Source organism: Natator depressus, chromosome 11, assembly GCF_965152275.1.
Source record: "Natator depressus isolate rNatDep1 chromosome 11, rNatDep2.hap1, whole genome shotgun sequence".
In the NCBI taxonomy this organism is placed as follows: domain Eukaryota; kingdom Metazoa; phylum Chordata; order Testudines; family Cheloniidae; genus Natator; species Natator depressus.
This window is the reverse complement of record NC_134244.1, coordinates 34,238,695-34,265,289: the sequence shown is the minus strand read 5'-3', so window position 1 is coordinate 34,265,289 and position 26,595 is coordinate 34,238,695. Positions and strand designations below refer to the sequence as shown.

Sequence of the window (26,595 nt, the reverse complement as noted above, 5' to 3'; positions counted from 1 at the left end):
AATTTGGTGTCTAGTTTCAGCTGAAAAAATTTAGAAAAAGTCAAAATGTTTCTTTCTGACATTCTTGTACGGAAGTGTTTTGATTTTTCATTGCAAAAGGATGTTCCCTTTAGAAATGCAGCTAGATTTAAAAAAAAAAAAAAAAAAAAAAGGGAGGGGGGAGAGGGGAATAAAAACCACACAAACAATTAAACAAGCCAGAAAGCCGAACAGTTTCGTTTGACCCCAAATGATTTTTTTTCTTTATTTGGTTGGTCCATTAAGCCAAAACATCAATGATTTGCTCAGCTCTACAAACCCCTATTTTTCTGCCTCCCTTCTCACCTGCCCAGAGCAGCAGCAGATGTAGAAATCGTCTGAGAAGTCAAAAATGCAGCACAGGGAGACAAAATTGATTTCAAAGCATGATGGGTGAAATCCTAACCCACTGAACTCAATGGCAAAACTGTCATTGACTTCAATGGGCAGAATTTCTCCTGATAGTCAGTAAAATGCAGAAGTGGGGAGGCCTGATAAAAATGGTCACCCACTTTCAAGCAACAGTGATGAACCCTTTCAAATGACATAATGGGTGTCCCAATAATCAAGGCGGTGTCTCCCACTAGTGAAATTCTGGTTTCCTACAGGATTAGGACAATTACTTAAATGCTGCAATCTTTCATTTTTCAGAGATTCTGTGAGCCCAGCACATGTAATGGTCTGTGAAAATCTCAGTCTCAGGCAAGCTGAATTAAAATAGCTGTTTGGGGTATGTCATTTTTCAAAAGGTGGCTGGTCATACTCTTGCATGTGAGAATGGAGACAGTTTTATGATTCAAAATGCACTGACTATTGTGTTATTGTTGCCATTAGTTCACTTGCAAATGTTAAAAGTAGCTACTATCATGTGAATGAATGAGTGTGGCTTTATCTGAAAGACTGATAAATAGGGCTCTACGTACTGGTGAAATCTTTCATATAAAGCTGACTTAAAGTCATCTGAAAGGGAAAGAGATTTTAATGGGCCAGATTCATCAGTATGCTTTGTGCATCACCAGTGTGGTGCAAAGCAAGCAGATTAATTATTTTTCAGTAATGACGTGTCTTTGTGACAGTTCTCAGAGCACCCAGGGCTGTAAGTTACCCTGTTATCCTCTGCCTTCAGTGAGAGAGAGTCAGTTCCAGTCTTTCAGTCACTCAAGCATTATCCTCTGGGCTATGCCAGCCTTATCTTCACCTTGCAGGACAACAAGAGGTGAACCCAAGTCCCTTTAGACCATTCCTTTGTGATATCCAGCCCCTGACAGTGGCTACTCCCAGAAATTGCAGGTGCTCTGCATCCAAAGGTTCAGTGGACCCCAGTTTATCAATTTTCCTTTAGCCACCACTCCTGTAAACCACACAGCACTTATGATAAAAAAAAACCCAAAGGCTTAGTTAAGAAAGAATAAAGCTTTATCTAAAAATGAGAGAAAGTGGTGGACACAACTGGTTACAATACTAAACAAAATCATAAAACACCAATTGTGTCTACACTTATCAGTAGTTACCTCTCCTATCTAATAAAGTAGGTCCCCCCACCCCAAGTTCAGTCAGTTACAGAACTGGCTGGTTTCACAAGAACCAGGATCCAAACATTCATAAAAGCCTCCTACTCTTTAATGGATTTCCACCATGAATGGATCCAGAGTGCCTTTCCCTTTACTCTGGTACAGTTGAACAGTCTGTCTTTATTCAGAATGATCTCTTGCCTGCTGTAATGTTCTCTTTCACCTCCAAGTAGTGTCCATCATTTGAAATTGTCTTTGATGGTTTTCCAGTCACTGTTTTAGGATGGGCCAAGGGTAGACAATAGAACCTTGCATTACCTCAACAGCTGACTAGAGAGGGGTAACAACTCCCTTTTTCTTGAATGGGTCACCACTGAGACACATTACCTCCTGGGGACTAACTTCTACTTCAAGTCCATAAAGAATACTTTCAGTATAATAGCTTTTCCCTTAACTATTCTCCATACATATATCTCACGGTGATTCTGAATCTGTACAATTTATGAGCTTTTGATAGATATCTTATATGTTACTCTTTATGGATAAATATTCTGTAAGACATGTTTGGCATTGTGAGTTTGTTAGGTTTGAGGTGAGAGTTATTTGCAAAGAACATGGGACCTTTTGCTAAGGGGTCTCTGGGTCACAGTATTTCAGCAAGGGATTGCTCCATCCTAGCCCATCTTCTCCCTAGGATCCTGTTGTGAAATCATAATGCTGGATTTCTAATATCAAATTAATATCCACAGCAGAGTGTGGGCTGATTTCAATACAAGGTCATACACCCATGATTTTGACTTAAATTCAGGAATAAGCAGAAGGAGACATTGGGCTACTGTTTAGAAAGAGCTTTTCTAAACATGGAATTCATACTGCCAAGGAAATTTCCAACTTTTCTCCAGCGTCTCTCAATCTACTCATATAGCATCCATCACAGTAATAATTTTAACTATATATTTGAATTGTTTTCAATGGTAAAGTAAATGTTTATATTTCATGACAATTCCTCAATAATATTCTTTTAAAAGCTGAGACATGAAGCTTTGGTCTTTCAGCACACTAATCTAATTTCAAATACCACTTGGATATTTAATCAATTTGTTAATAAAGGTGTAATTTTAATAATTATTCTGATTACACATCTTCTGCTTTCTCAGTGGCTACAGATAAGAATTGCAAATTCCAGAAACTTCATTAAAATTTGTATTGCTCATCAGAGGCATTTCCTACTTTCAGAATGTTTCAATAAAGAGGACAAACACGGAAATCATGCTGAGTGCCATGACAAGTAATTGAATGACTAAGAGTGCAAATATAGGATAATATTGTTTACAAACAAGTTACTTATTACTTCCTTCATTACTGTCAGCTTCATTAGAGAATCAGCTACTTTTTTCCCCAACAAAGTATTTATCTCTTTACTCTGGTGTTTTATAGTCACAGTTGCCTTTTGTCTTATTCTTACATTACTTATTTTCATTTGGATACAAATAATCTAGCTTTTGTGATATTGACATCATAACAAAATGTTACTTAAATGTGAATTATGCTGCTTAGCTGGTACCGTAGCCCCTTGTGCTCTGAGGCTGTCAGACCTCATAAACTAGAAGGGGTTTGGTTTGGTGAGGTGGCTCTGGAAGCAAGGCCTTCACTAATGATCAGCAAACTGGGTCAAAATTCTACTTTAAGATTTCCTGCAGTAGTCTAGTACAACAGAGTGTAAATTCTGAGGCAACTTTATTTAAATTAGAGAATGGACTTTTTGGTGATAGTACAATCAATACAATAATCTCTGTCATATTTATTTTGATATTAACTTCAGTTTAGTTTAGGCTGTCCCCACATTTCAGTTTTCAATGTGCTGCTAATTTTTGTATCGATCACACTTAGTTGCATTGTAGAAGCTGTCACAGGTTAGCTAGATGTTTTGGCAGCTGGGTGAAGGGCAGAGATAGAGTCTGGTACTCAAAAAGGCTTGAGAGGTAGATTGGAATTGTGGGATAAGCATATTACCTGGATGTTTCCACTAAAATAATCATCCATGAACTATTTAGACATTTAATTTTCCACATTGTTTTCCTTAGCTTTCAGAGTTAACTCCCTACTTAGATGAATGGAGGTAGTTCACACGTCTCAGAGCTATCTTTCAGGCTGTCTGCAGACTCAGGCAGAGATCATGGTATCGCCTTATATTTGGTTCACATTATAAGGTTTAAACACACAAGGTTTAAACTGGCAACACGTGTATATTCCAGTGGAATCATAGACTATGCAAGACCCTGCCTTGAAGCAACACCTAGATGGTACAGGAAGCAGTGTTAGAGAATTTGTTAGCTGGCACCTTTCCCTTAAAGGTGGAGTGCTGCTGCAGGTGCTATCTCTTGGATGAGATGTAAAATGCAGACTCTGATCACTTGTAGTCATTAAATATCTCCCGGCACTTATTAAAAGCCCTGATGTGTTGGACAAATTCTAGCCTGGTTAAATTCATTTGACCAAATACTCTGTTGGTGTAAATGATATAGCTCCATCAACTTCATTGGAGCTATGTTGATTTACACCAGCTAAGGATCTCTCCCGCTTTGTGTTCCTAAATTCTCTCTGCAATTTCCTTTGGCTACAGTATTATTCAATTTCTGTCATGTTCTTTTGCTGTATTTCTCCACAGAGGTGAATCACTACCTATGGTGTACATATCATTTGTACATGCTTGGGAGTGAAATGTTCTCCGTAAATGTGAAATAGCATTAATACTTCGTGCTGTGGGAAGACATGTTAAAAGCTAAAACTCCCTTGAGTGCAAAGGTAGCCCTGAGCATGTGTTTAGTCAACTCTGTTGGTCACTGTCACCCTTGTTTCCCAAAACCATAAACATTTGATCCACTGGAGTTCAGCATTCTTCAAATCCACGTGAGTTTCAAGACACGTGAGTTTCAATCCAAGACAATCTCCTGCCCTTTGATTTTTCCATGAGAGGCAGGAAGTGGCAGGTTGCAGGATCATCACTTGATTAATAAATCTGCATGTCACAACAGAATCCACATGCTGAAAAATTCAAAATAACAAGCTCTGGATGGAAAGTAACGTCTTTCTAAATGAATCAAAAAATGTCATTTTAAGTGTTAAAAGGCAATATGTATTTTGGTTAATTAGCTGAAAACATAACGGTTATTTCTAGCCTCTCTTCAGACTCTCTGTTTAACCAGTCTATGTTGCAATGCTTGGCCTGCAGCACTTCTATTTATAGCTCTCATGGAACAGTCTTAAATTGCTTATTTTCTGTTTACTAAAGTCATCCCCTTTGTTACCATGGAAACTGTGGCGAGTGCCACAGCTTAACTGTTTTATTAAATGGATTGAAGGTACAGCTGCAAAACTTGAAGGGGCAGCATGTCCATTTTTATCCATAGCTCCAGCTGCCTTAAATACCACATTATAGCAAATGTTACCTTAACTATTAGGGGCCAGGTTCTGATTTCAGTTACAATGGTGTAAATCTTGAGTATTTCTTTTTTCAGTGGAGATACTTCTGATTTATTGTGGTGGGACCCAGATCAGGATCTGTCCTTAAAAAATTACACTGCCTGTCAAATGTCGGTGATTATTACATTCAAATTGATCAATTACAGATGATGTTCCTGCTCATCTTGGGAAGACACTTGCTCACAGTTGTATTTGTATGAAGCTTTTAGGAGAATATTATCTTATTTCTTACAGCAATCACATTATTGTTCGAATCAGTGCATTCCACTAATGTAACACCAGGAATCAGAGAGAAGCTAATGACTTTGTCAAATATCAGTTTTCCAAGGAAAATTATAATGATGAACATAGGACAAAACTTTTAAATCCCTACTAAGGCACATATGTAAAAGGGCCCTGAATTTCAGAAGTGCTAAGCAATCATACCTCCTGTTGACTTCAGTAAGAGTTGTGGTGGTCAGCATCTCTGAAATTCAGGCCACTTAAATTAGGTCTGTCACCATGGATTTGGGTGCCTAACATCAGTTACTCAAGTTAGAAAATCTTGGCTATGAAGGTTTGGAGATGTGTTTGATGATAGAATGTGAATCACTAGTGAGTATGATCAAGTTTAAAACAAAGGACTTGTTTCCATTAACATCATTTTTAATGCAAAAATCAAAATGCCATGGTGCAGACCCCAAAATAATAAGAACAAAAATAAGAATGGCTATATATTTATACACATAAATGTTAAATGAGTGATTTTCTCTATTGCAACCAAACAAAAAAGCTTCAAGAACCCCTGACATTTAGGAAGTGAATGTGGCTTTGTGTTCTCCAATAAGCATTGTGGTTGATGGGGTAGCTTGCCTGTGGCATTTGATACTGAATACCTCCACAATGTGATGCTGTGTGTTTATATTCAAAGCATTTCCAGTGAATAAAAACCAGTGCACCAAAATAAAGTGGCGACTTACCTGAGAAATATTTTGGAACAAGTTCACGTGATAAGCAATTAGAAAACACTTACATTTCCTCTGTGCCAAAAATGGCCTTATTTAAATAAAAAATGCTTCATGTGTCTGGTGAGCAAAAGAAACAATCTGCGGAATTTTTGACATTTCTGGAGTTATTGGTGAAAGAAAAAAGAAACTATGCAGATTTCTTTGACTTACATAAACTTCCTTTCTTTTTCTCCCTTCTTAGGGTCCACCTTCATTTGCAACACCCACATAATCCCAGTGAAAAATCAAGAAGGAGTAGCTATGATGTTTATTATTAACTTTGAGTATGTAACAGATGATGAGAATGCGGAGTCTCTCGAGAAGTTCAACCCGATATTGCCAGCCAGACTTGTAAACCGTAAGTGGGGGGTGAGTGGAGGAGGGAAGGGGAGAGAAAGCGATCATATATTGCTGTTATTTTCATTGCAGAACAGTTTCATCCGCGTTATAATTTCAGATATTATGAATTAAAAATATATCAATAGACCTAATTGAAAAGAGAATTTGCTACTCTTGACAATACTTACCGCTCCTATAACTGTGGTAGAATTTTAACATATGTAACTTTTTAGTTACAGGTTTCCACTACAAGCGTGTCAAATTTGACTTATTGCTAAAATAATGTATTTCAGTTTGACACATTTCAGCAAAAAGTGATAAAAAATATGAACTAAAGTTGAAAAACAAACCCGACCAAAACCACAACGTTATCCCCAAATATCCTACTTCTATTAAGAGTCGGTACCCTACCATAAATCTAGGCAAATTTAAACTAAATCTAAGGAAACACTTCCTAACTAGAGCTGAGGGTGTAATGCCAAAAAAAAAATCCATTAATATTCGTTCAAATCTTTAAGGGCTTGATTTTGTGCCCAGTGAAGTTGATGGCAACTCACCCGTTGATTTTGGTGGTACAAGGATAAAACCCTACATTAATTTACATTGGCCATTCTCATGTGCCTTTTATGTTTTCATTTGCAAACATTTGAATTTTACGGAAATATTCATGGAAAGTTAATTTAATAGCTCAATGCACAAGTATTCCCAGAAATTAAATTTTAAATTTGCATGCACACGTATTCAAATCAGAAGTACCTGCATGCTTATCTACTCAGGAGATAAAAACAATCTATGAAGTAAAGCATTTTAAAGATCTACATCAAATACATATGAGAAATCATGAACCACTTGCAGATTGCCTGTGAACACAAAAAAAAGAGGTTAAGTTCATCAAATAAAAGTATTCATTGGGAATCATTTGTTTATTCCTAACGGTGAGGACTATTAGACTGTGAAATGGCAGTGCAAAGGAGGCAATGGAATCCCCATTGCTTGACACATTTAAAACCAGACTTCAAAGCAATAGGAGATACACTGTAGAGAGCAAACCTGCTCAAATAGAAAGATGCAATGGATAATCTAATAGGTTTTTAGTCTCTCTAACTCCTAGGAGTCCATGAATATTGTTAGTCCAAACCTTTATAGGCTAAGAAATCAGAGTCCCAATCAGTTCCACAGTTAGGGTTCATATCTGGCAACTCAGTGTATTGCTGAAACAGCACTGGGCTATATGCATGACGACATGTTTTACTTTACAGCAGTTTTAATGTATTCTTCTGGCAGAGTATTTCAGCCTGAACCAGTGTCGGATAAATGAGTGTAGTTGCTATTCCTCAGGGAGAGTGTATTACGTGACTGAAAAGAGGGGTTCTAGTAAAACAACAACAAAACCCTTTGTTTCTACTACTCAATTATTATTGTCTTTTGGGGAGCTCTATGTTCCCCTTCCCAAATGGAAATGTGCACAAAAGTACTTGAGGAGCCACGGTTCCACACCATCCTCCTTCAATATCACCAGCCTGGTGCATGCAGGTCAGATATCCTTAACAAAAGATAATAAAGACATGGCAAATCTGAAGCCCTACTTGGTGTTCCCTATTGCCCCCACTTTATACCCACTCCTTGATCCAGCATTATGGATACTCCACCACAGCAGTGATCTTGTGACCCCTCTGCCCAGGGAACACATAATATGTAATAAAGAGTGCTGCTGCTCTGAAGCATCGGCTACCAGTTATGCCTTTTCGAGAGTGGAATATGCTGCAATAGAATGATTGCTCCCTATTCCTCTCCCTTCTATCCAGGCCACTACCCTATGAAGCTGAGCTTATGGGTGTAGCAGGGATCCAGCAGCTGGAGAGTTGGAGGAAACTTCTCTCTATGTAATAGAGCTGATCAGAAATTTTCCAGTGGAATGTTTCTCTGTTGGAAAATCCTGATTCCTCAAAAGTGAAACATTTCATGGAAATGCCTCACCTTTGATGAAAATTCATTTCAAAATGAAAGTTGAAAATAAAAGTTTTGGTAAGGTCAGAATATTCCATGTCAACCTTTTTGGAACAGAATGTTTCAATTTTTCCTTTCAAAATGACTTCTTTTTTTCAATTTATATTATAAAATGATATATAAAACGAAAAAAAGTTGAAATTCAAATGATATATATTGAAATACTTTGAATTTTTTGTTTGTTTGTTTCTTTATGGAGCCGAAGAAATTTGAAATTGCACCACTTCCCAAAACAAAAACCTCTGGTTCTGGTAAAGCTCTACTGTGTAGCTTTCATGGCCCATTTTCTGCAGAACCTGCATAAATTTGCTCACCTTCACTTCATGCAGTCATTCCCTGAAAAGTTTCCTCTAACACATACGGCTCTTACTGACAGATTCCCCAGAGCTAGCACCTGCTCTTAGTGAGCTAGAACATGTTCTGGCAGTGAGCATTATTATTGTCCCCATAGTCTGGTTGGTCCATTAACACTTGGAAAATTGCCTTTAGCATTACACTTAATGTGATAAAGGGACTTGGAACCTCAGCCCTCCGACTGGAAAATAACCTGCCCAACTCTTTCTGGATAGAAGGCAAGGAGGGGCCGGAACATCATTGCAAGTGCCCAGGGGAGATCTCCCCCAGTCTAAGTACAGCATAGGAGTGGCTAAGTGGTCCTATGCTGCTTCCCCACCCCTGCAAGCCGCAGTGCAGGGAATGAGAGGGACTGTAGTGCACAGCGCTACCGCAATTCTGGATTGCTCCTGATTAAAGCTACCTTTGATCCCTCCCCCTAGGCTGTGCCCTTTGTGCTGCACCTCTTGGAAAGCCAGCCCCGAACGTCACCCATTGTCTGCCATGCATTATGTTGTGGTTAAAAAGTACAGAAAGCATGACATAGCTATAGTACCTGCAAGTCATTTCAAATGCAAAAGAGATTTCAATCCCTGTTTTGTGAGATGCACCTTGAAATAATGTCTTCATTAAGATTTGAGGAAGAACATTTTGTGGGTAATACAATAATTGGATGTAAGTGCACAGAATGGACTAAATTCTTCCCTCTGTTACACTTGTACAACCCCACTGAAATCAATAGTGTTGTTTGGGTATTACTGTGGAGAGATTATTGCCCATCATTTAAAACTAGCATAATCCCTATAATGGGGCCTGCTTATAATGTATTGCAAATTATTTACAATATTTATGAAAAATATTTCCTTTACTCTTCCTCCTTTTAAAAACAAACAGTCCAAGCTGTATTTTTCCTTTGTTTTTCATATAGTACATTCAGCAAACAGTTGTACTTTTCTAGAAATATTACCATTAAAATCCCATCAGGAGCTATAGTAATAGTGATACAAATTATGTCTGCTAGCCTCCAGTACTATTCTGTGTCCATTTTATGCAGGGTATGTCTTTAGGTGTTTTGAATATCTTTGCTTTACTATTAGTTTTCAAATGCAATTTTTTATTATCATAATAAAACAGGATGGTTGAATTTTCCCCCAGTGTAGCTATAAAGGTAACATTGGTAGTGGGGGGGGGAATAGAGTGGTAGTAAGAAAAGAAGTGTCCTTCCCCCCAAAAAATTTCTGGCCATCAGTTCCTGTTATCTGTCTTTAATACATCAGCACCTATACTTGGAAGTGTTCTGATGCCCCATCTGAGGTCTCATGTACATACTGTGTGCTTCAGAATGCCAAAACCCATTTGCCTGAATTGCACTTGTCCCCAGACCCAGCTGCGCAACTGCAGATGCCACCCCAATCCTGAATGAGTAAGAGCCAAATTCATGTGCAGGAAGCCCCAGCCTTGTCAGTCCCTGTCTTAAAACTGTAATAAAGGGGTAGACTGTGAGAGGACTCCCCCTTAACTGTGAATCAAGAGAGCCCATCCCTTGCTGGTCTTATTGCCATGTATGCCCTCACAGCCTCCAAAGGGCAGATCCCAGGCTCACGACCCTCCTGTAAAATAATGGTTCACCCTGGCCTCCTTGATCCATCTTTGACCTCCTCAAGATTATTACCACCGATTGCCCCTCCCATTGTATAACCACCAATTCCAAATCCCCGCCAAAAGAGACCCTACAGGACCCAGGTACTAGTTTGCTGATTCAAAAAGCTCCAAAAATGCTACCAGAAAAGTTGCCTTGAACAAGCTCGCCTCTTGTCCACAATGACATAAGGGCTCTAGGATCCACACCAGATCCCTAAGCATATTAACAGTGATGAGATGACATGCATCCTCCCTAGGGTCAGTGCTTCAAAATCACCCCACTGGAAACCTTCCAACTAAAAACCCACTGCTAGGATCTAGGTAACCATTCAGCCTACTGACAAACATAAGGGCCAACAGGCGAGTGGAAATGGTAGATGACACCAGTTGCCAGGTTACTAACGACACCATGTAGTGCAGCAACCATTCCTCTGTAATGGGCCATACCGGAGACGGGCCCTCCCATTCCTGAAATTGCACAAAATCATTAACACTTCTCTCATAGCTCTGCAGTCTTTGTGGAGCCACCAGTCTCTGTGCTATACTGACAGCCAACATCTGCCAGGGTTCCATAGTGCTCACAGCATCCGTTCGGGTTCCTTGCTGGCTCCTGGTGCCAGCTTGTGAAATCTGTCTATCTGACAATGAGACAATGCCTCTGCTATGCCATTGTCAACTCCAGGCACATGTCTGGAAGAGAAACAGATGTTAAAGCTTAAACATTGTAGTACAAATGCCATCACCAGACTCATAACACTGCGTGATCTGGAGGACTAGCAACTGATAACGTACTACTGCCATGATGTCACACCAGAAACACAGCCTTTTATTAGCAAACTCCATTCCCCAAATGACCACTGCAACCAAAATGGGGGGAAAATCCAGAAATGTTATATTCTGCACTATCCCAGAATATCCAGGTGGAGGGCCATTGCTGGGTGTGCCACCTGCTTTGGTAAAATACCTCAAAACCTGTACTTCCCAAAGCATTCAAATGAATCTTTAAATCAGCTTCAGGCATCCATTCCTCCCTCCACAATCCATTAAAATGTCTCAGCAACTGTCCCTCTGCCGCCCCCCCCGCCCCCCCCCCCTCAAATCATCCTTCATCTCTCTAATAACTCTTATAAAATGGTGAGGTTAGGTTATGCCTCTGGTGACCTCTGCAAGCCAGGAACAGAATGCCCACCCCACTGCTACCACTCAGCAGGCAAAAATAAGATGTCCAACAATAGATTACAGCTCAGAGAATGGAACTTTCCTGGCCACTCTTCCTCCTCTAAACAAGCCCTGTAGCTCCTGAAGCTTCTTCTGAGGGAGTCACCATATGCCCACCAATATGTCTAGCTCAATCCCCAGGTAGGTCAGTTTAAGGTACATCCGTTTTTAACTCCCCTAGGGCTACCCTCGATTTTTTATCCAGGGCCTGAAAGGCGTCTATCAGGCTAACACAGTGGTCAAAATTTGCCCTGCCTGTGAACAATAAGTCATCTAAGTAATGTACTACCTGCCGTAAACCAGCGTCCCACATCACTGCCCAGTGAAGCACTGTGTTAAATTTCTCAAATGCTGAATAGGATATTGCACATCCCGTGGGCATTGCTTTGTCAGAATAAAATTGTTCTTTGAAAAAGAAACACAAAAGGTTAAAGTCAGAAGGATGCACTGGCAGCAGTCGAAAAGCAGACTGACTATCACACTTGGCCATCAGTGCTCCTCGGCCACAAGACCTAATCACGCACACAGCCTCATCAGAGGAGGAACAGCACATAAGAACAAAATGCTGAGTCTATGCCATTGTTAACTGAGCTATCATGTGGATATGACAGGTGGTAAATTAAGCGATATTCACCCAGCACTTTCTCAGGGACCAAGCCTAGGTGAGACACCAGCCAGTTCTATAGATGTATGTGATCGAATGGCACTGCTGCCCTAATCTTTTTCTTTACAGTATGACCCATTCCCACAAAGGACTTCAAACTTTTGTACATCACATGATTTCTTTCCCCCTAACAGGGATCCCAAACCTCAAAGTAAACCCAAATATGCCCCGTCTGTCTTGTCAAGACACTTCCAAAGGAGCACCATTAATACTTCCAGCGTAACTGGACATGGTGCTCTTGTCCAGCCCCCCCCCACACACACACACACACTTTCAGCTCACCCCCATCCCCTTCCTGTGCCTTTGCCCCATACCCTGCTTCCACCTCTCTGGGTCTGCAGGTGGCACCTGACTTAACCACGATTCTCTTTCCCCACTGTGGCCTTCCTTGACTGCTGTGGCTGTATGGACCCCCCCAAGCACATTTCACAAGCATGCTTAAATTTACAGATGCTACAAAAGCACCTGCTTTCATTAAATGCCCAGCAAATATCAGTACAAGCCTCAGGACTCTGGCGGGCTTGGTGCAGAATGAACAGGCCACTGTCAGTGTGGAAACCAGGTCCCCGTAGTGTCATCCACTCTAAGAACAGCGTACGATGTTATATTTCCCACCAGATCCCAGTTTGTGCTGCTGCCCTCAAGCTAAACAGTGAAACCAAGCCATGCCCCCAAACATGTTATATGCCCGCCTGGTTGTACTTGAGCAATGCTGGGCTTCTGCCTGGGTAAGCCTCTGCAATAACAACCACATAGGTCAGGAGGGCAGCTTCCCAATTTTCCCACATTCTTGCTTTCCTTGGACATCTCAAATTGCCTGCTTGCTTTCCCCCAGCTTACTCTGTCTCAGTACCTCCCTGTGCAACAGTAATAACATGTCAACATAGTCACCTCTCAAAATTTTATCTTTAGTGGTACTGAGGAGAGGAACTCCCATCGGGGGTCAGCCACCCAAGCGTACTCAACTCGTGATTGACCATTGGGGCACCCTCAATGCCCTATTTCCCCCAGCCACTCCTGGGGTGGCAATTCTACCTCACGAGTTCACATTCCCTATCAGTGGGTGAGATGTAGGGTGCTCAGAAATCACTCCATCAAGGACTCCTACCCCCTGGCGAGGAGGCTGCCTCACCTGACTATCACCTGTCTCCCGAACTCGAGCGCATGCTGAGTTTCCATTATTACCACTTCTGGCCCCCTCACCCATGGAAGTTCCCGGCTGCTGCAATGACTGAAGGTTAGCTTGCAACAGCTGTGTAATGCCATTAGCTTCTGTAGAAGGTGTATGTACCCAAGACGTCCCTGACACAGCACCATCCCTGACCCCAGATCCCTTTGTAGACTTTTGGCTAGTTCCACTACCCCATCCTCCCTTACCCCCTCCATTGGTCCCCCAAGATAAAAGTGGGCAAGTTCCCTGAATCCTACCGAGGTCCACCCTACAGAGACCCGATGCAGCATTGGATGGAAGGGACTCACTTTCATACCTTGCCTCTGCAACCTCCATCTGGCACTGGTCACACTCACCCCAACCAACTGTGTCACTCTCCCATTGCAATCCATTTGTTCAAATGTCCTGGCTCTGGACAACCCCCTGCACTTTGTAAGCATTGTAGTGCGATGGCAACAATTCTGAAAGTAATTACCTTGATTGCTTTAACTCATTCTCTGTTGGCTCTGCCACCCCCAAACACAGCTATTTCACCACTAGGTGAACCATGCATTTGGTAGACTGACAGACCACCCTGGGATCCACCAGCCCTGGTCCTCGGTTCAACCCCCTACCCATGTGGTGAGGATCCCACCCCCGGTCTTCCCCCTAGAACCCCACCCAATCCCGAGCTGGGTTTGGAACTCCCACCCCTGTCCACTCTAACATGCCTGCTATGGCTGGCTGGAAGGAGGGGCACCTCCCCCTCCTCCAATTCTCCTCAGTCTGCTATGGCACCACACCAATTGGTCTGAACCCCCCCCCTTCCCTTTCTGCTACAAAAAACCCACCTCTCCATCTGTGGGATGAAACTGGGGGCTCCTCCATCACTTCTCCCTGGTCTGCTACAGCTGCCAGCTGAGTCTGAAACTCCCTCCACCTCCCTTCTGTTACCAAATGCCTGTGGGCAATTCCAAAGGGCAAAAATATGGGAGGAAAGATTACTTTGACCATCTTTATGTTCCCACAATCCTGGGCACAGCCAGGGACCAGATATACACATGGCTGCTTTAATTGATGCCTGAATGCTCATAGTCTCAGTGGCCATTCTGGCAGCCAGAGATCACCAGAGCATAGGGTTGCCCAGCTGTGAACCACTTTCCTTTGACCACACCTGCTACATGGTTGGGCCTAGGAAGTGTAGAAGCTGCTTCACCACCCAAGAAGTCCCCCTAAACAGAAAGAATTCTTAGGAACTGGGTAGGTCCAGTTGCTGAAGCTGCACAAAGCCACCAGATGGATGTAGTGGATGAGAGCAGGCACAGAGCTGAAGAAAAGAAAACCTGAGACCTTAAAATTTAGAAGAGACAGATGACAAAGGAGTAGGATTAGGAGAAAAGAAGGTAAAGGGCAAAGAAAACAAAATAAGAACTATGAAATGAAATAGGACTATAATCAATTATATTACCTTGTTAATTTTGGATATGCTTAGGCTGTTTCCTATTACTTATAGTGGTAGACCATTTCTCAATATGAATACCTAATTTAAAGTTCAGTCATGCCCAAACATTGGAAGTAACAGCAAATTCTCTGAGAATAGCTGAGAGCAAGCTATTCTTTCATCAAATAACCCTACATAGAAGGTATAGCACCAGATACAAATAGATGAGCTATGTTAATTGGAACACACACGGAATTTACAGTAATGGGAAACTGGTTGGGTGTGTGGGGAACAGATAGGATTAATGTTTACTAGAGAGTACCAGCATTTTAAGAGGCTCCTTTTAAGTGTAAGGTTCCTTAAACTGATTTTTCTTGTATTATAATGTCTTTTTATACGCACAAGAAAATATAGGTGGCCTAGTCAGACTGCAGGAAGGCAGAGCTAATAAGTGAATGGGAAACAAAGGGAATGCAGTTCAATTCATCCATACTGTCACTCATCCTCTGATGCCTAAGTAAGACTTGACATAAAATATATCAAATGCAATTTTGGAAATTCCTTCCCTTTGCCTGAAAGCAACTATACTTCTAACTGCCTCCAATAGCTTTGCAGGTGATTGGTCTATACTGTACTGCCACCTAGATGTTAAAACAGCTAAACAGTATTTTGTCTGTACCTTCTAAGGTCCTCTTAACACAGTGTTGCACACAGTTGAGATCTAATATATTAAAAGAAAAATACACGGTCTTATGCTGTAGAGATTGCATATTGCTTTCAGGTGCTCCACTACAGAAAAAACTGGATCTTTTTTGAACCCTGTTATGGTTTTGGCCTTCACAACATCCTCTGGCAAGGAGTTCCACAGGGTGACTGTGCGTTGTGTGAAGAAATACTTCCTTTTATTTGTTTTAAACTTGCTGTCTATTAATTTCATTTGGTGACCCCTAGTTCTTGTGTTAAGGAAGTGTTGTTTACTACTTCTCATATCTACTTTCCCTATACCAGTCATGATTTTATAGACCTCAATCGTATTTTCCCTTAGCCGTCTCTTTTCCAAGCAGAAAACTCCTAGTCTTATTAATCTCTCCTCATATGGAAGCAGTTCCATACCCCTAATAGTTTTTGTTGCCCTTTTCTGAACCTTTTCCAATTCTGATATATCTTTTTTGAGATGGGGCGACCACATCTGCACACAGTATTCAAGATGTGGGCATACCATGGATTTATATAGAAGCAACATGATATTTCCTGCCCTATTATCTATCCCTTTCTTAATTATTCCCAGCATTCTGTTCACTTTTTTGACTGCCACTGCACATTGAGTGGATGTTTTCAGAGAACTCTCCAATGACTCCAAGATCTATTTCTTGAGTGGTAACAGCTAATTTAGACCCCATCATTTTATATGTATAGTTGGGATTATGCTTTCCAATGTGCATTACTTTGCATTTACCAACATTAAATTTCATCTGCCATTTTGTTGCCCAGTCTGTCAGTTCTGAGAGATCTGTTTGTAGCTCTTTGCAGTCTGCCTGGGACTTAACTATCTGTAGTAATTTTGTAACATCTGCAAATTTTGCCACCTCACTGTTTACCCCTTTTTCCAGATCATTTATGAATATATTGAATAGGACTGGGCCCAGAACAGACACGTGGGGGACACCACTATTTACGTCTCTCCATTATGAGAACTGACCATTTAGCACGTGATGTTTAATAGCTTCTACCACATATGCAGGAACAAGTTCAGCAACCAGCAATGTGAAAAATAAGGATACTAGCAGCAGTGAATAGAATCCTTTCAACTTAGTCTTTTTTCTTTATTTGTTCTTGTAAAGACTCATCACCAGTTCCCTTTGTTAGGGGGACCAGTGGTTATACTATGGGCATGTTGAATTTTGGAACCATACCTGTACCGTATTAGTACATAACTGGCAGTGTTTTGCAGATGGGCACTGTAGTGGGACGTTCTCCACTCTGTTGTCTGTTTCAGAGTAGCAGCCGTGTTAGTCTGTATCTGCAAAAAGAACAGGAGGACTTGTGGCACCTTAAAGACTAACAAATTTATTTGAGCATAAGCTTTCATGAGCTACAGCTCACTTCATCAGATGCATGCATGACTGTATTTTCCACTGCATGCATCCGATGAAGTGAGCTGTAGCTCACGAAAGCTTATGCTCAGATAAATTTGTTAGTCTCTAAGGTGCCACAAGTACTCCTTTTATTTCTGTTGTCTGTAAGACTACTTATGTTTTCTACCAAGTTTTTTGTTCAAGAATGCCTGTACACTAATAAATCAAGGCAGCCTTTGATTGTATATAATTCTTTCCTATTGTGCAAACGTTTAACTTATACAGTTTTGCTTCTTTACCTTCTAATCAGCTTAGACAACTCACTGCTGTATACTTCAGAAATGAGAAAGTTTTTTCTGCAGGCACTTATTATACTGCTGGATGTAACCCTCTTTTCTGGGGAGTCCTTCTCTTTTGAAATATGTATATATCTTCAATCTTAGGGAAGCAATCTGATTTTTCTCTAGGAGGTCTGCTCGATCATTCCTTGCATTAGAATCATAGAATTATAGAATATCAGGGTTGGAAGGGACCTCAGGAGGTCATCTAGTCCAACCCCCTGCTCAAAGCAGGACCAATCCCCAATTAAATCATCCCAGCCAGGGCTTTGTCAAGCCTGACCTTAAAAACATCAAAGGAAGGAGATTCTACCACCTCCCTAGGTAACGCATTCCAGTGTTTTACCACCCTCCTAGTGAAAAAGTTTTTCCTAATATCCAGCCTAAACCTCCCCCACTGCAACTTGAGACCATTACTTCTTGTCCTGTCATCTTCTACCACTGAGAATAGTCTAGAACCATCCTCTTTGGAACCACCTCTCAGGTAGTTGAAAGCAGCTATCAAATCCCCCCTCATTCTTCTCTTCTGCAGACTAAACAATCCCAGTTCCCTCAGCCTCTCCTCATAAGTCATGTGTTCCAGACCCCTAATCATTTTTGTTGCCCTTCGCTGGACTCTCTCCAATTTTTCCACATCCTTCTTGTAGTGTGGGGCCCAAAACTGGACACAGTACTCCAGATGAGGCCTCACCAATGTCGAATAGAGGGGAACGATCACGTCCCTCAATCTGCTGGCTATGCCCCTACTTATACATCCCAAAATGCCCTTGGCCTTCTTGGTAACAAGGGCACACTGTTGACTCATATCCAGCTTCTCGTCCACTGTCACCCCTATGTCCTTTTCCGCAGAACTGCTGCCTAGCCATTCGGTCCCTGGTCTGTAGCGGTGCATTGGATTCTTCCGTCCTAAGTGCAGGACCCTGCACTTATCCTTGTTGAACCTCATCATATTTCTTTTGGCCCAATCCTCCAATATGTCTAGGTCCCTCTGTATTCTATCCCTATCTGCCACAGTATCTACCACTCCTCCTAGTTTAGTATCATCCGCAAATTTGCTGAGAGTGCAATCCACACCATCCTCCAGATCATTTATGAAGATATTGAACAAAACCGGCCCCAGGACCGACCCTTGGGGCACTCCACTTGATACCGGCTGCCAACTAGACATGGAGCCATTGATCACTACCCGTTGAGCCCGACAATCTAGCCAACTTTCTACCCACCTTATAGTGCATTCATCCAGCCCATACTTCTTTAACTTGCTGACAAGAATACTGTGGGAGACCGTGTCAAAAGCTTTGCTAAAGTCAAGAAACAATACATCCACTGCTTTCCCTTCATCCACAGAACCAGTAATCTCATCATAGAGGGTGATTAGATTAGTCAGGCATGACCTTCCCTTGGTGAATCCATGCTGACTGTTCCTGATCACTTTCCTCTCGTGTAAGTGCTTCAGGATTGATTCCTTGAGGACCTGCTCCATGATTTTTCCAGGGACTGAGGTGAGGCTGACTGGCCTGTAGTTCCCAGGATCCTCTTTCTTCCCTTTTTTAAAGATTGGCACTACATTAGCCTTTTTCCAGTCGTCCGGGACTTCCCCCGTTCGCCATGAGTTTTCGAAGATAATGGCCAATGGCTCTGCAATCACAGCCGCCAACTCCTTTAGCACTTTCGGATGCAACACATCTGGCCCCATGGACTTGTGCACGTCCAGCTTTTCTAAATAGTCCTGAACCACTTCTTTCTCCACAGAGGGCTGGCCACCTACTCCCCATGCTGTGTTGCCCAGCGCAGCAGTCCGGGAGCTGACCTTGTTTGTGAAGACAGAGGCAAAAAAAGCATTGAGTACATTAGCTTTTCCCACATCCTCTGTCACTAGGTCATTCAGTAAGGGGCCCACACTTTCCTTGGCTTTCTTCTTGTTGCCAACATACCTGAAGAAACCCTTCTTGTTACTCTTAACATCTCTTGCTAGCTGCAGCTCCAGGTGCGATTTGACCCTCCTGATATCTTTCCTACATGCCCGAGCAATATTTTTATACTCTTCCCTGGTCATTTGTCCAATCTTCTACTTCTTATAAGTTTCTTTTTTATGTTTAAGATCCGCAAGAATTTCACCATTAAGCCAAGCTGGTCGCCTGCCATATTTACTATTCTTTCGACACATCAGGATGGTTTGTCCCTGTAACCTCAATAGGGATTCCTTGAAATACAGCTCTCCTGGACTCCTTCCCCCCTCATGTTATTCCCCCAGGGGATCCTACCCATCAGTTCCCTGAGGGAGTCGAAGTCTGCTTTCCTGAAGTCCAGGGTCCATATTCTGCTGCTTACCTTTCTTCCCTGTGTCAGGGTCCTGAACTCGACCAACTCATGGTCACTGCCTCCCAGATTCCCATCCACTTTTGCTTCCCCTACTAATTCTTCCCGGTTTGTGAGCAGCAGGTCAAGAAAAGCTCTCCCCCTAGTTGGCTCTTCCAGCACTTGCACCAGGAAATTGTCCCCTACATTTTCCAAAAACTTCCTGGATTGTCTATGCACCACTGTAGTGCTCTCCCAGCAGATATCAGGATGATTAAAGTCGCCCATGAGAACCAGGGCGTGCGATCTAGTAGCTTCTGCGAGTTGCCGGAAGAAAGCCTCATCCACCTCATCCTCCTGGTCCAGTGGTCTATAGCAGACTCCCACCACTACATCACTCTTGTTGCTCACACTTCTAAACTTAATCCAGAGACACTCAGATTTTTCTGCAGTTTCATACCGGAGCTCTGAGCAGTCATACTGCTCCCTTACATACAGTGCTACTCCCCCACCTTTTCTGCCCTGCCTGTCCTTCCTGAACAGTTTATAACCATCCATGACAGTACTCCAGTCATGTGAGTTATCCCACCAAGTCTCTGTTATTCCAATCATGTCATAATTCCTTGACATCTCCAGGACCTCCAGTTCTCCCTGCTTGTTTCCAAGGCTTTGTGCATTTGTATATAGGCACTTGAGATAACCTGCTGATCGCCCCTCATTCTCAGTATGAGGTAGGAGCCCTCCCCTCACAGAGGTTCCTGCCTGTGCTTCCTCCCGGTATCCGCTTGCCCACTTACCTCAGGGCTTTGGTCTCCTTCCCCCGGTGAACCTAGTTTAAAGCCCTCCTCACTAGGTTAGCATTAAATTTACAGAAGCTGGTTTCTAGATCTAGAAATATTTTTACCCAGTTTTGTTTCAGAGGCTTGTTTCAGGGAGCTTCTCTTTTACTGTGGCTTTTCAATAGTTAATTTTAAGTTTAATTTTAAGTATGTTATCATTCCAGGAATTTTTGGGGCCATGGAAAAAACACTTAGTAATCTTTCTATGCCTCACTTACTTTCTCCATATGTAAAATGGATAATAATATTAATAATAATTAATACGTAGTGGTGAGGCCTAGAAATATTTGTGGAGCATTTTAAGATGCTAAAATCAATGGAAAATAAATTTAGTTAGAAGGCTGTGTGGACACTCAAATCAGTATACAACTGGCTTACATTCATTTAGTTTAAGTCGAGTAGGAATTTAGTTTAAAATGACTAGGAACAGGTTTAAGCTAACCAAAATAAACCCATCTTAATCTGAAGTAAGAGTATGTACACAAAGTTTTGTGCTGGTTTAATTAAATCAGTTTTAAAACCAATTTAAGTTACACCAGCACAATGGTTGTGTCTAGATAAGATCTTAAAAAAATATGTATTGTGAAAGGAATTTTAGGGGCCTAATTCTGCGCTGACTTACACCCCATATAAATCAGAGTAGAATTTTCCCTAAACATTTAAAATCCATTTAAAATGTGTTATGTGGGTAGCCACAATCATTACCAAACACAGGCTTTGGATAGACTATTATTACCCACCACATACCCCACCTTCTCACCTACTTGACAGGAATCTTATACAGGAAATTAAAGGGGTCAGTAACATGATTTATAGCCCAGTCCTGGCTTCTCGCTCAGTTCTTCACATTGGAGGCATGCTGAATGTCTGTGAAGCTGCAGCAGTCTAATAACCGTAAAAGATCAAAATCAAATGTGACACAGAATGGACATAGAGAAGATATTCAGCCAACAGGATGTCATAGATCTGAAGATACCAGCTGTGATATGAAGAACACGGGTATAACTTTTCTACTCAAAGTCAGTGTTTTGGGGGCACTGCTATATGCACACATACAGTAAGATACTTAAAACCTCCTGCTGCTATACTTCTGGGTTCTCCTCACATGCTGCATCATATAGATCATGGTTTTTTAAAGCGGTGAAGTCATTGTGTAAAGGTTAAGGAGTTAGACCAGAGATGGGCAAACTACGGCCCGCGGGACCCTCCTGCCCGGCCCCTGAGCCCCTCCCCCGCTGTTCCCCCTTCCCCGCAGCCTCAGCGCAATGCTCCAGGTGGCGTGGTGGAGCAGCGAGCTCCTGGGGCAGTGCACCTGCAGAGCCCGGCCTGACCCAGTGCTCTGTGCGGTGCAGTAAGGGGGCAGGGAGCAGGGGGGGTTGGATAGAGGGCAGGGAAGTTCGGGGGGTGGTCAGGGGGCAGGGGTGTGGATAGGGGTCAGGGCAGTCAGAGGGCAGGGAACAGGGGGGTTGAATGGGAGCAGGGGTCCCGGGGGGGCAGTCAGGAAGGAGAGGGGGTTGGATGGGGTGGCGGGGGGGGGCAGGCAGGGGTTCCAGGGGCGGTCAGGGGACAGAGAGAAGGGGTGGTTGGATGGGGCAGGAGTCCCGGGGGGGGGGGTGGATAAAGGGTGGGGCTGGGCCACGCCCCCCTCCCCTAACCGGCCCTCCATACAATTTTCAAAACCCAATGCAGCCCTCGGGCCAAAAAGTTTGCCTGCCCCTGAGACTGAACTTTTGCTTTTGGTAACACCTATACCAGACATTTCTAAGCCCTGGTCTACACTACAAGTTTAGGTTGAATTTAGCAGTGTTAGGTTGATTTAACCCTGCACCCGTCCACACGACCAAACCTGTTTTGTCAACTTAAAGGGCTCTTAAAATCTATTTCTGTACTCCTCCCCGGCGAGGGGAGTAGTGCTAAAATCAACCTCATTGGCTTAAATTTGGGGTAGTGTGGACACAATTCGATGGTATTGGCCTCCAGGAGCTATCCCAGAGTGCTCCATTGTGACCGCTCTGGACAGCACTCTCAACTCAGATGCACTGGCCAGGTAGACAGGAAAAGCCCCGGGAACTTTTGAATTTCATTTCCTGTTTGGCCAGCGTGGCAAGCTGATCAGCACAGATGACCATGGAGTCCCAGAATCGCAAAAGAGCTCCAGCATGGACTGAACAGGAGGTACTGGATCTGATCGCAGTATAGGGAGAAGAATCCATGCAGGCAGAACTCCGTTCCAAAAGATGAAATGCCAATATATTTGCCAAAATCTCCAATGGCATGATGGACAGAGGCTACAACAGGGACACACAGCAGTGTCGCATGAAAGTTAAGGAGCTGAGGCAAGCCTACCAAAAAACAAAGGACGCAAACGGTCGCTCCGAGTCAGAGCCCCATACATGACGCTTCTACGATGAGCTGCATGCAATTCTAGGGGGAGCCCTACCACTTCCCCACCACTGTCCATGGACACCTGCAAGGGAGGAGTCTCACGCAACAGGGATGAGGATTTTGTGGATGATGAGGAGGAGGAGGTTGAGGATAGCGCACAGCAGGCAAGAGGAGAATCCCTTCTCCCCGGCAGCCAGAAACTGTTCATCACCCTGGAGCGAATACCCTCCCAACCATCCCAAGGCAGGCTCCCAGACCATGAAGCCGGAGAAGGCACCTCTGGTGAGTGTACCTTTGTAAATATAATACAGGGTTTAAAAGCAAGTGTGTTTAACGATTAATTTGCCCTGAAGACTTGGGATGCATTCGCAGCCAGTATAGCTACCAGAAAAGTCTGTTAACGGCGTCTGGGGATGGAGCGGAAATCCTCCAGGGACATCTCCATGAAGCTCTCCTGGAGGTACTGTCTGTGTTAGCCTCAGGAGAGTGATATCATTCATGGTCACCTGGTTGAAATACAGGAAATTTGTTTAAGGGGACATTCAGAGGTGCCCGTTCCTGCCGGGCTGTTTGCCTTTGGCTGAAAAGAAATCATCCCCGCTGTTAGCCACACAGTGGGGGGAGGCCTGTTCATGCTGAGCTGTTTGTGTTTGGCTGACAGGAATCTTCCCTGATACTAGCCACGCAGTGGGGGATGGGGGGGGTGTGAAGCAATCATCCCAGAGAATTGTGGGGGGGGTTGTGCTGCACATTCACCCTAAAAATCACAGCCCCTCCTTTTAAATGGCCAACCCAACGGGCTTTGCTTGGTATGGGAAAGGAGGGTGCTGCTGTTTGAAACTGTTCCCACATGTTATGAAGGTTGAAGAAGCCGAAACCCTTGCCTTACCATGGCTGCCTGCAAGTCGAATTCTGTTGTCCAGCCAAGAGTGTGTGATGTCTCACACCAAACTGGCAGGCACTCAATATAAGAGGTAAAATGCGACCTTGTACCAAAAGTACATGTGCTATGTAATGTGAATCGCTTGATTCAGTGTGAAATAGTCTTTCCTTTGTTCTCTAAAATGTATCTTTTTAAATACTACTTTCCCTTTTTTTCCTTCCACAGCTGAAAATGTTTCTACGCTCCCCCTATCGTCTCCATCCCAGAGTCTAGTGCAGATTAGAGGGCGAAAAAAACCGCACTCGCGATGAAATGTTCTCAGAGCTCATGCAGTCCTCCAGCACTGAAAGAGCTCAGCAGAATGCATGGAGGCAAACAATGGCAGAGTCCAGGAAAGCATTAAATGAACGAGATGAGAGGAGGGAGGAGCGCGATGAAAGGAGGCAGGATGTAATGCTGAGTCTATTGTGGGAGCAAACTGACATGCTCAGACGTCTGGTGGAGCTGCAGGAAAGGCAGCAGAAGCACAGACCACTGCTGCAGCCCCTGTATAACCACCTGTCCTTCTCCCCAAGTTCCATATCCTCCTCACCCAGATGCCCAAGAACACGGGATGGAGGGGAGGCTACAGGCAGCCAGCCACTCCAGCCCTGAGGATTTCCCAAGCAACAGAATGCTGGCATTCAATAAGTTTTGAACTGTAGTGTGGCCTAGTCCTTCCCGCCTCCCCTCATCCACCCCCTGTCCCCGTGCTTCCCTCCTCACCCACCCCTTCCGGGCTACCTTGCGAGTTTTCTCCCTATTTGTGTGATGAATAATAAAGAATGCATGAATTTGAAACAATAATGACTTTATTGCCTCTGAAAGTGGTGATCAAAGGGGGGAGGTCGGTTGGCTTACAGGGAAGTAGAGTCAACCAAGGGGGCAGGTTTTCATCAAGGAGAAACAAACAGAACTGTCACACCGTAGCCTGGCCAGTCATGAAAGCTTCTCTGATGTACAGGGCACCCAGCTGTGCTCTTCTAATTGCCCTGGTGTCTGGCTGCACGTAATCAGCCACCAGGAGATTTGCCTCAACCTCCCACCCCACCATAAACGTCTCCCCCTTACTCTCACAGATATTGTGGAGCACATAGAAAGCAGCAATAACAATGGGAATACTGGTTTCACTGAGGTCTAACCGAGTTAGGAAACTCCACCAGCGACCCTTTAAACGTCCAAATGCACACTCTACCACCATTCTGCACTTGCTCAGCCTATAGCTGAATAGCTCCTTACTACTGTCCAGGGTGCCTGTGTATGGCTTCATGAGCCATGGCATTAAGGGGTAGGCTGGGTCCCCAAGGATAACTATAGGCATTTCAAAATCCCCAACAGTAATTTTCTGGTCTGGAAAGTAAGTTCCTTCCTGCAGCTGTTCAAACAGACCAGAGTTCCTGAAGATGCAAGCGTCATGCACCTTTCCCAACCATCCCACGTTGATGTCGGTGAAACATCCCTTGTGATCCACCAGTGCTTGCAGCACTACTGAAAAGTATTCCTTGTGGTTTACGTACTGGCTGCCAAGGTGGTCCGGTCCCAAGGTAGGGATATGCGTTCCGTTTATCGTCCCACCATAGTTAGGGAACCCCACTGCAGCAAAGCCATCCACTATGACCTGCACATTTCCCAAAGTCACTACCCTTGATAGCAGCAGCTCGGTGATTGCGCTGGCTACTTGGATCACAGCAGCCCTCACAGTAGATTTACCCACGCCAAATTGATTCCCGACTGACCGGTAGCTGTCTGGCGTTGCAAGCTTCCAGAGGGCTATCACCACTCACTTCTCAAGTGTGAGGGCTGCTCTCATCTTGGTATTCTTGCACTTCAGGACAGGGGAAAGCAAGTCAAAGTTCCATGAAAGTGCCCTTACGCACGCAAAAGTTTCACGGCCACTGGGAATCATCCCAGACCTGCAACACTATGCAGTCCCACCAATCTGTGCTTGTTTCTCTGGCCCAGAATTGGTGTTCCACGGCATGAACTTGCACCATTACCACCATGATGTCCAAATTGCCAGGGCCCGTACTTTGAGAGAAGTCTGTGTCCATGTCCTCATCACTATCGTGATCACGCTGTCGTTGCCTCCTCACCTGCTTTTGCAGGTTCTGCACATACTGCAGGATAATGTGCAAGGTGTTTGCAATGCTCACAACAGCAGCAGTGAGCTGAGCGGGCTCCATGCTTGCCGTGGTATGGCGTCTGCAGGAGAGCAGAGTTGCAGCGGAAGTGGTGGATGACGACGATGGTTAGCAGTCCTACTGCACCATCTGCTGACAGCAGTATGGCGTCTGCACAGAAAAAAGGCGCTAAACGATTGTCTGCTGTTGCTTTCACGGAGGGAGGGGTGACTGACAACATGTACCCAAAACCACCCGCAACAATGTTTTTGCCCCATCAGGCACTGAGAGCTCAACCCAGAATTCCAATGGGCAGTGGAGACTGAGGGAACTGTGGGATAGCTACCCACAGTGCAACACTCCAAAAGTCAACACTAGCCACGGTAGTGAGGACTCACTCCACCGAAATAATGCGCTTAGTGTGGACATAGGCAATTGACTGTATAAAATCGATTTCTAAAAATTAACTGCTATAAGATTGACCTCATTTCATAGTGTAGACATACCCTAAGACAAAACAAAAAAAAGAGTATTCCATTTTCCACTTATTGATGCAAGTTTCTACAGATACTAATAGCACGATCCCTCTAACATCCTCTGCTTAGGGAACCAAATAATTTGCAATACAGAATGTGTATGTTATAAGACAGTGCTTACAGGCAGCTTCAGCTTTAGGTTAGAGATGAAAAGCTACTGTAGCAATATAAAGCCTTTCAGGAACAGTGCATTCCTTTAAATAAAAAAATCCACAACCCATTCCATTACTCAGGTGAATTTAATGTAATGTTACACTGTTCCATGCAACGAACATTTACTATCAACGTGGT

The 26,595-nt window shown here is 43.4% G+C and overlaps 1 protein-coding gene across 3 annotated transcripts in view; it reads left to right on the top strand.

Annotated features, from left to right (window-relative positions):
• Positions 1 to 26,595, top strand: part of KCNH7 (potassium voltage-gated channel subfamily H member 7) — a 341,200-nt gene that overhangs the window by 186,884 nt on the left and 127,721 nt on the right. For all 3 annotated transcript variants that reach the window (XM_074967447.1, XM_074967445.1, XM_074967444.1), the window contains exon 3: positions 6,201 to 6,356. In XM_074967447.1, the coding sequence (XP_074823548.1) occupies positions 6,201 to 6,356 (156 nt within the window). The remainder of the gene's footprint in view (positions 1 to 6,200; positions 6,357 to 26,595) is intronic.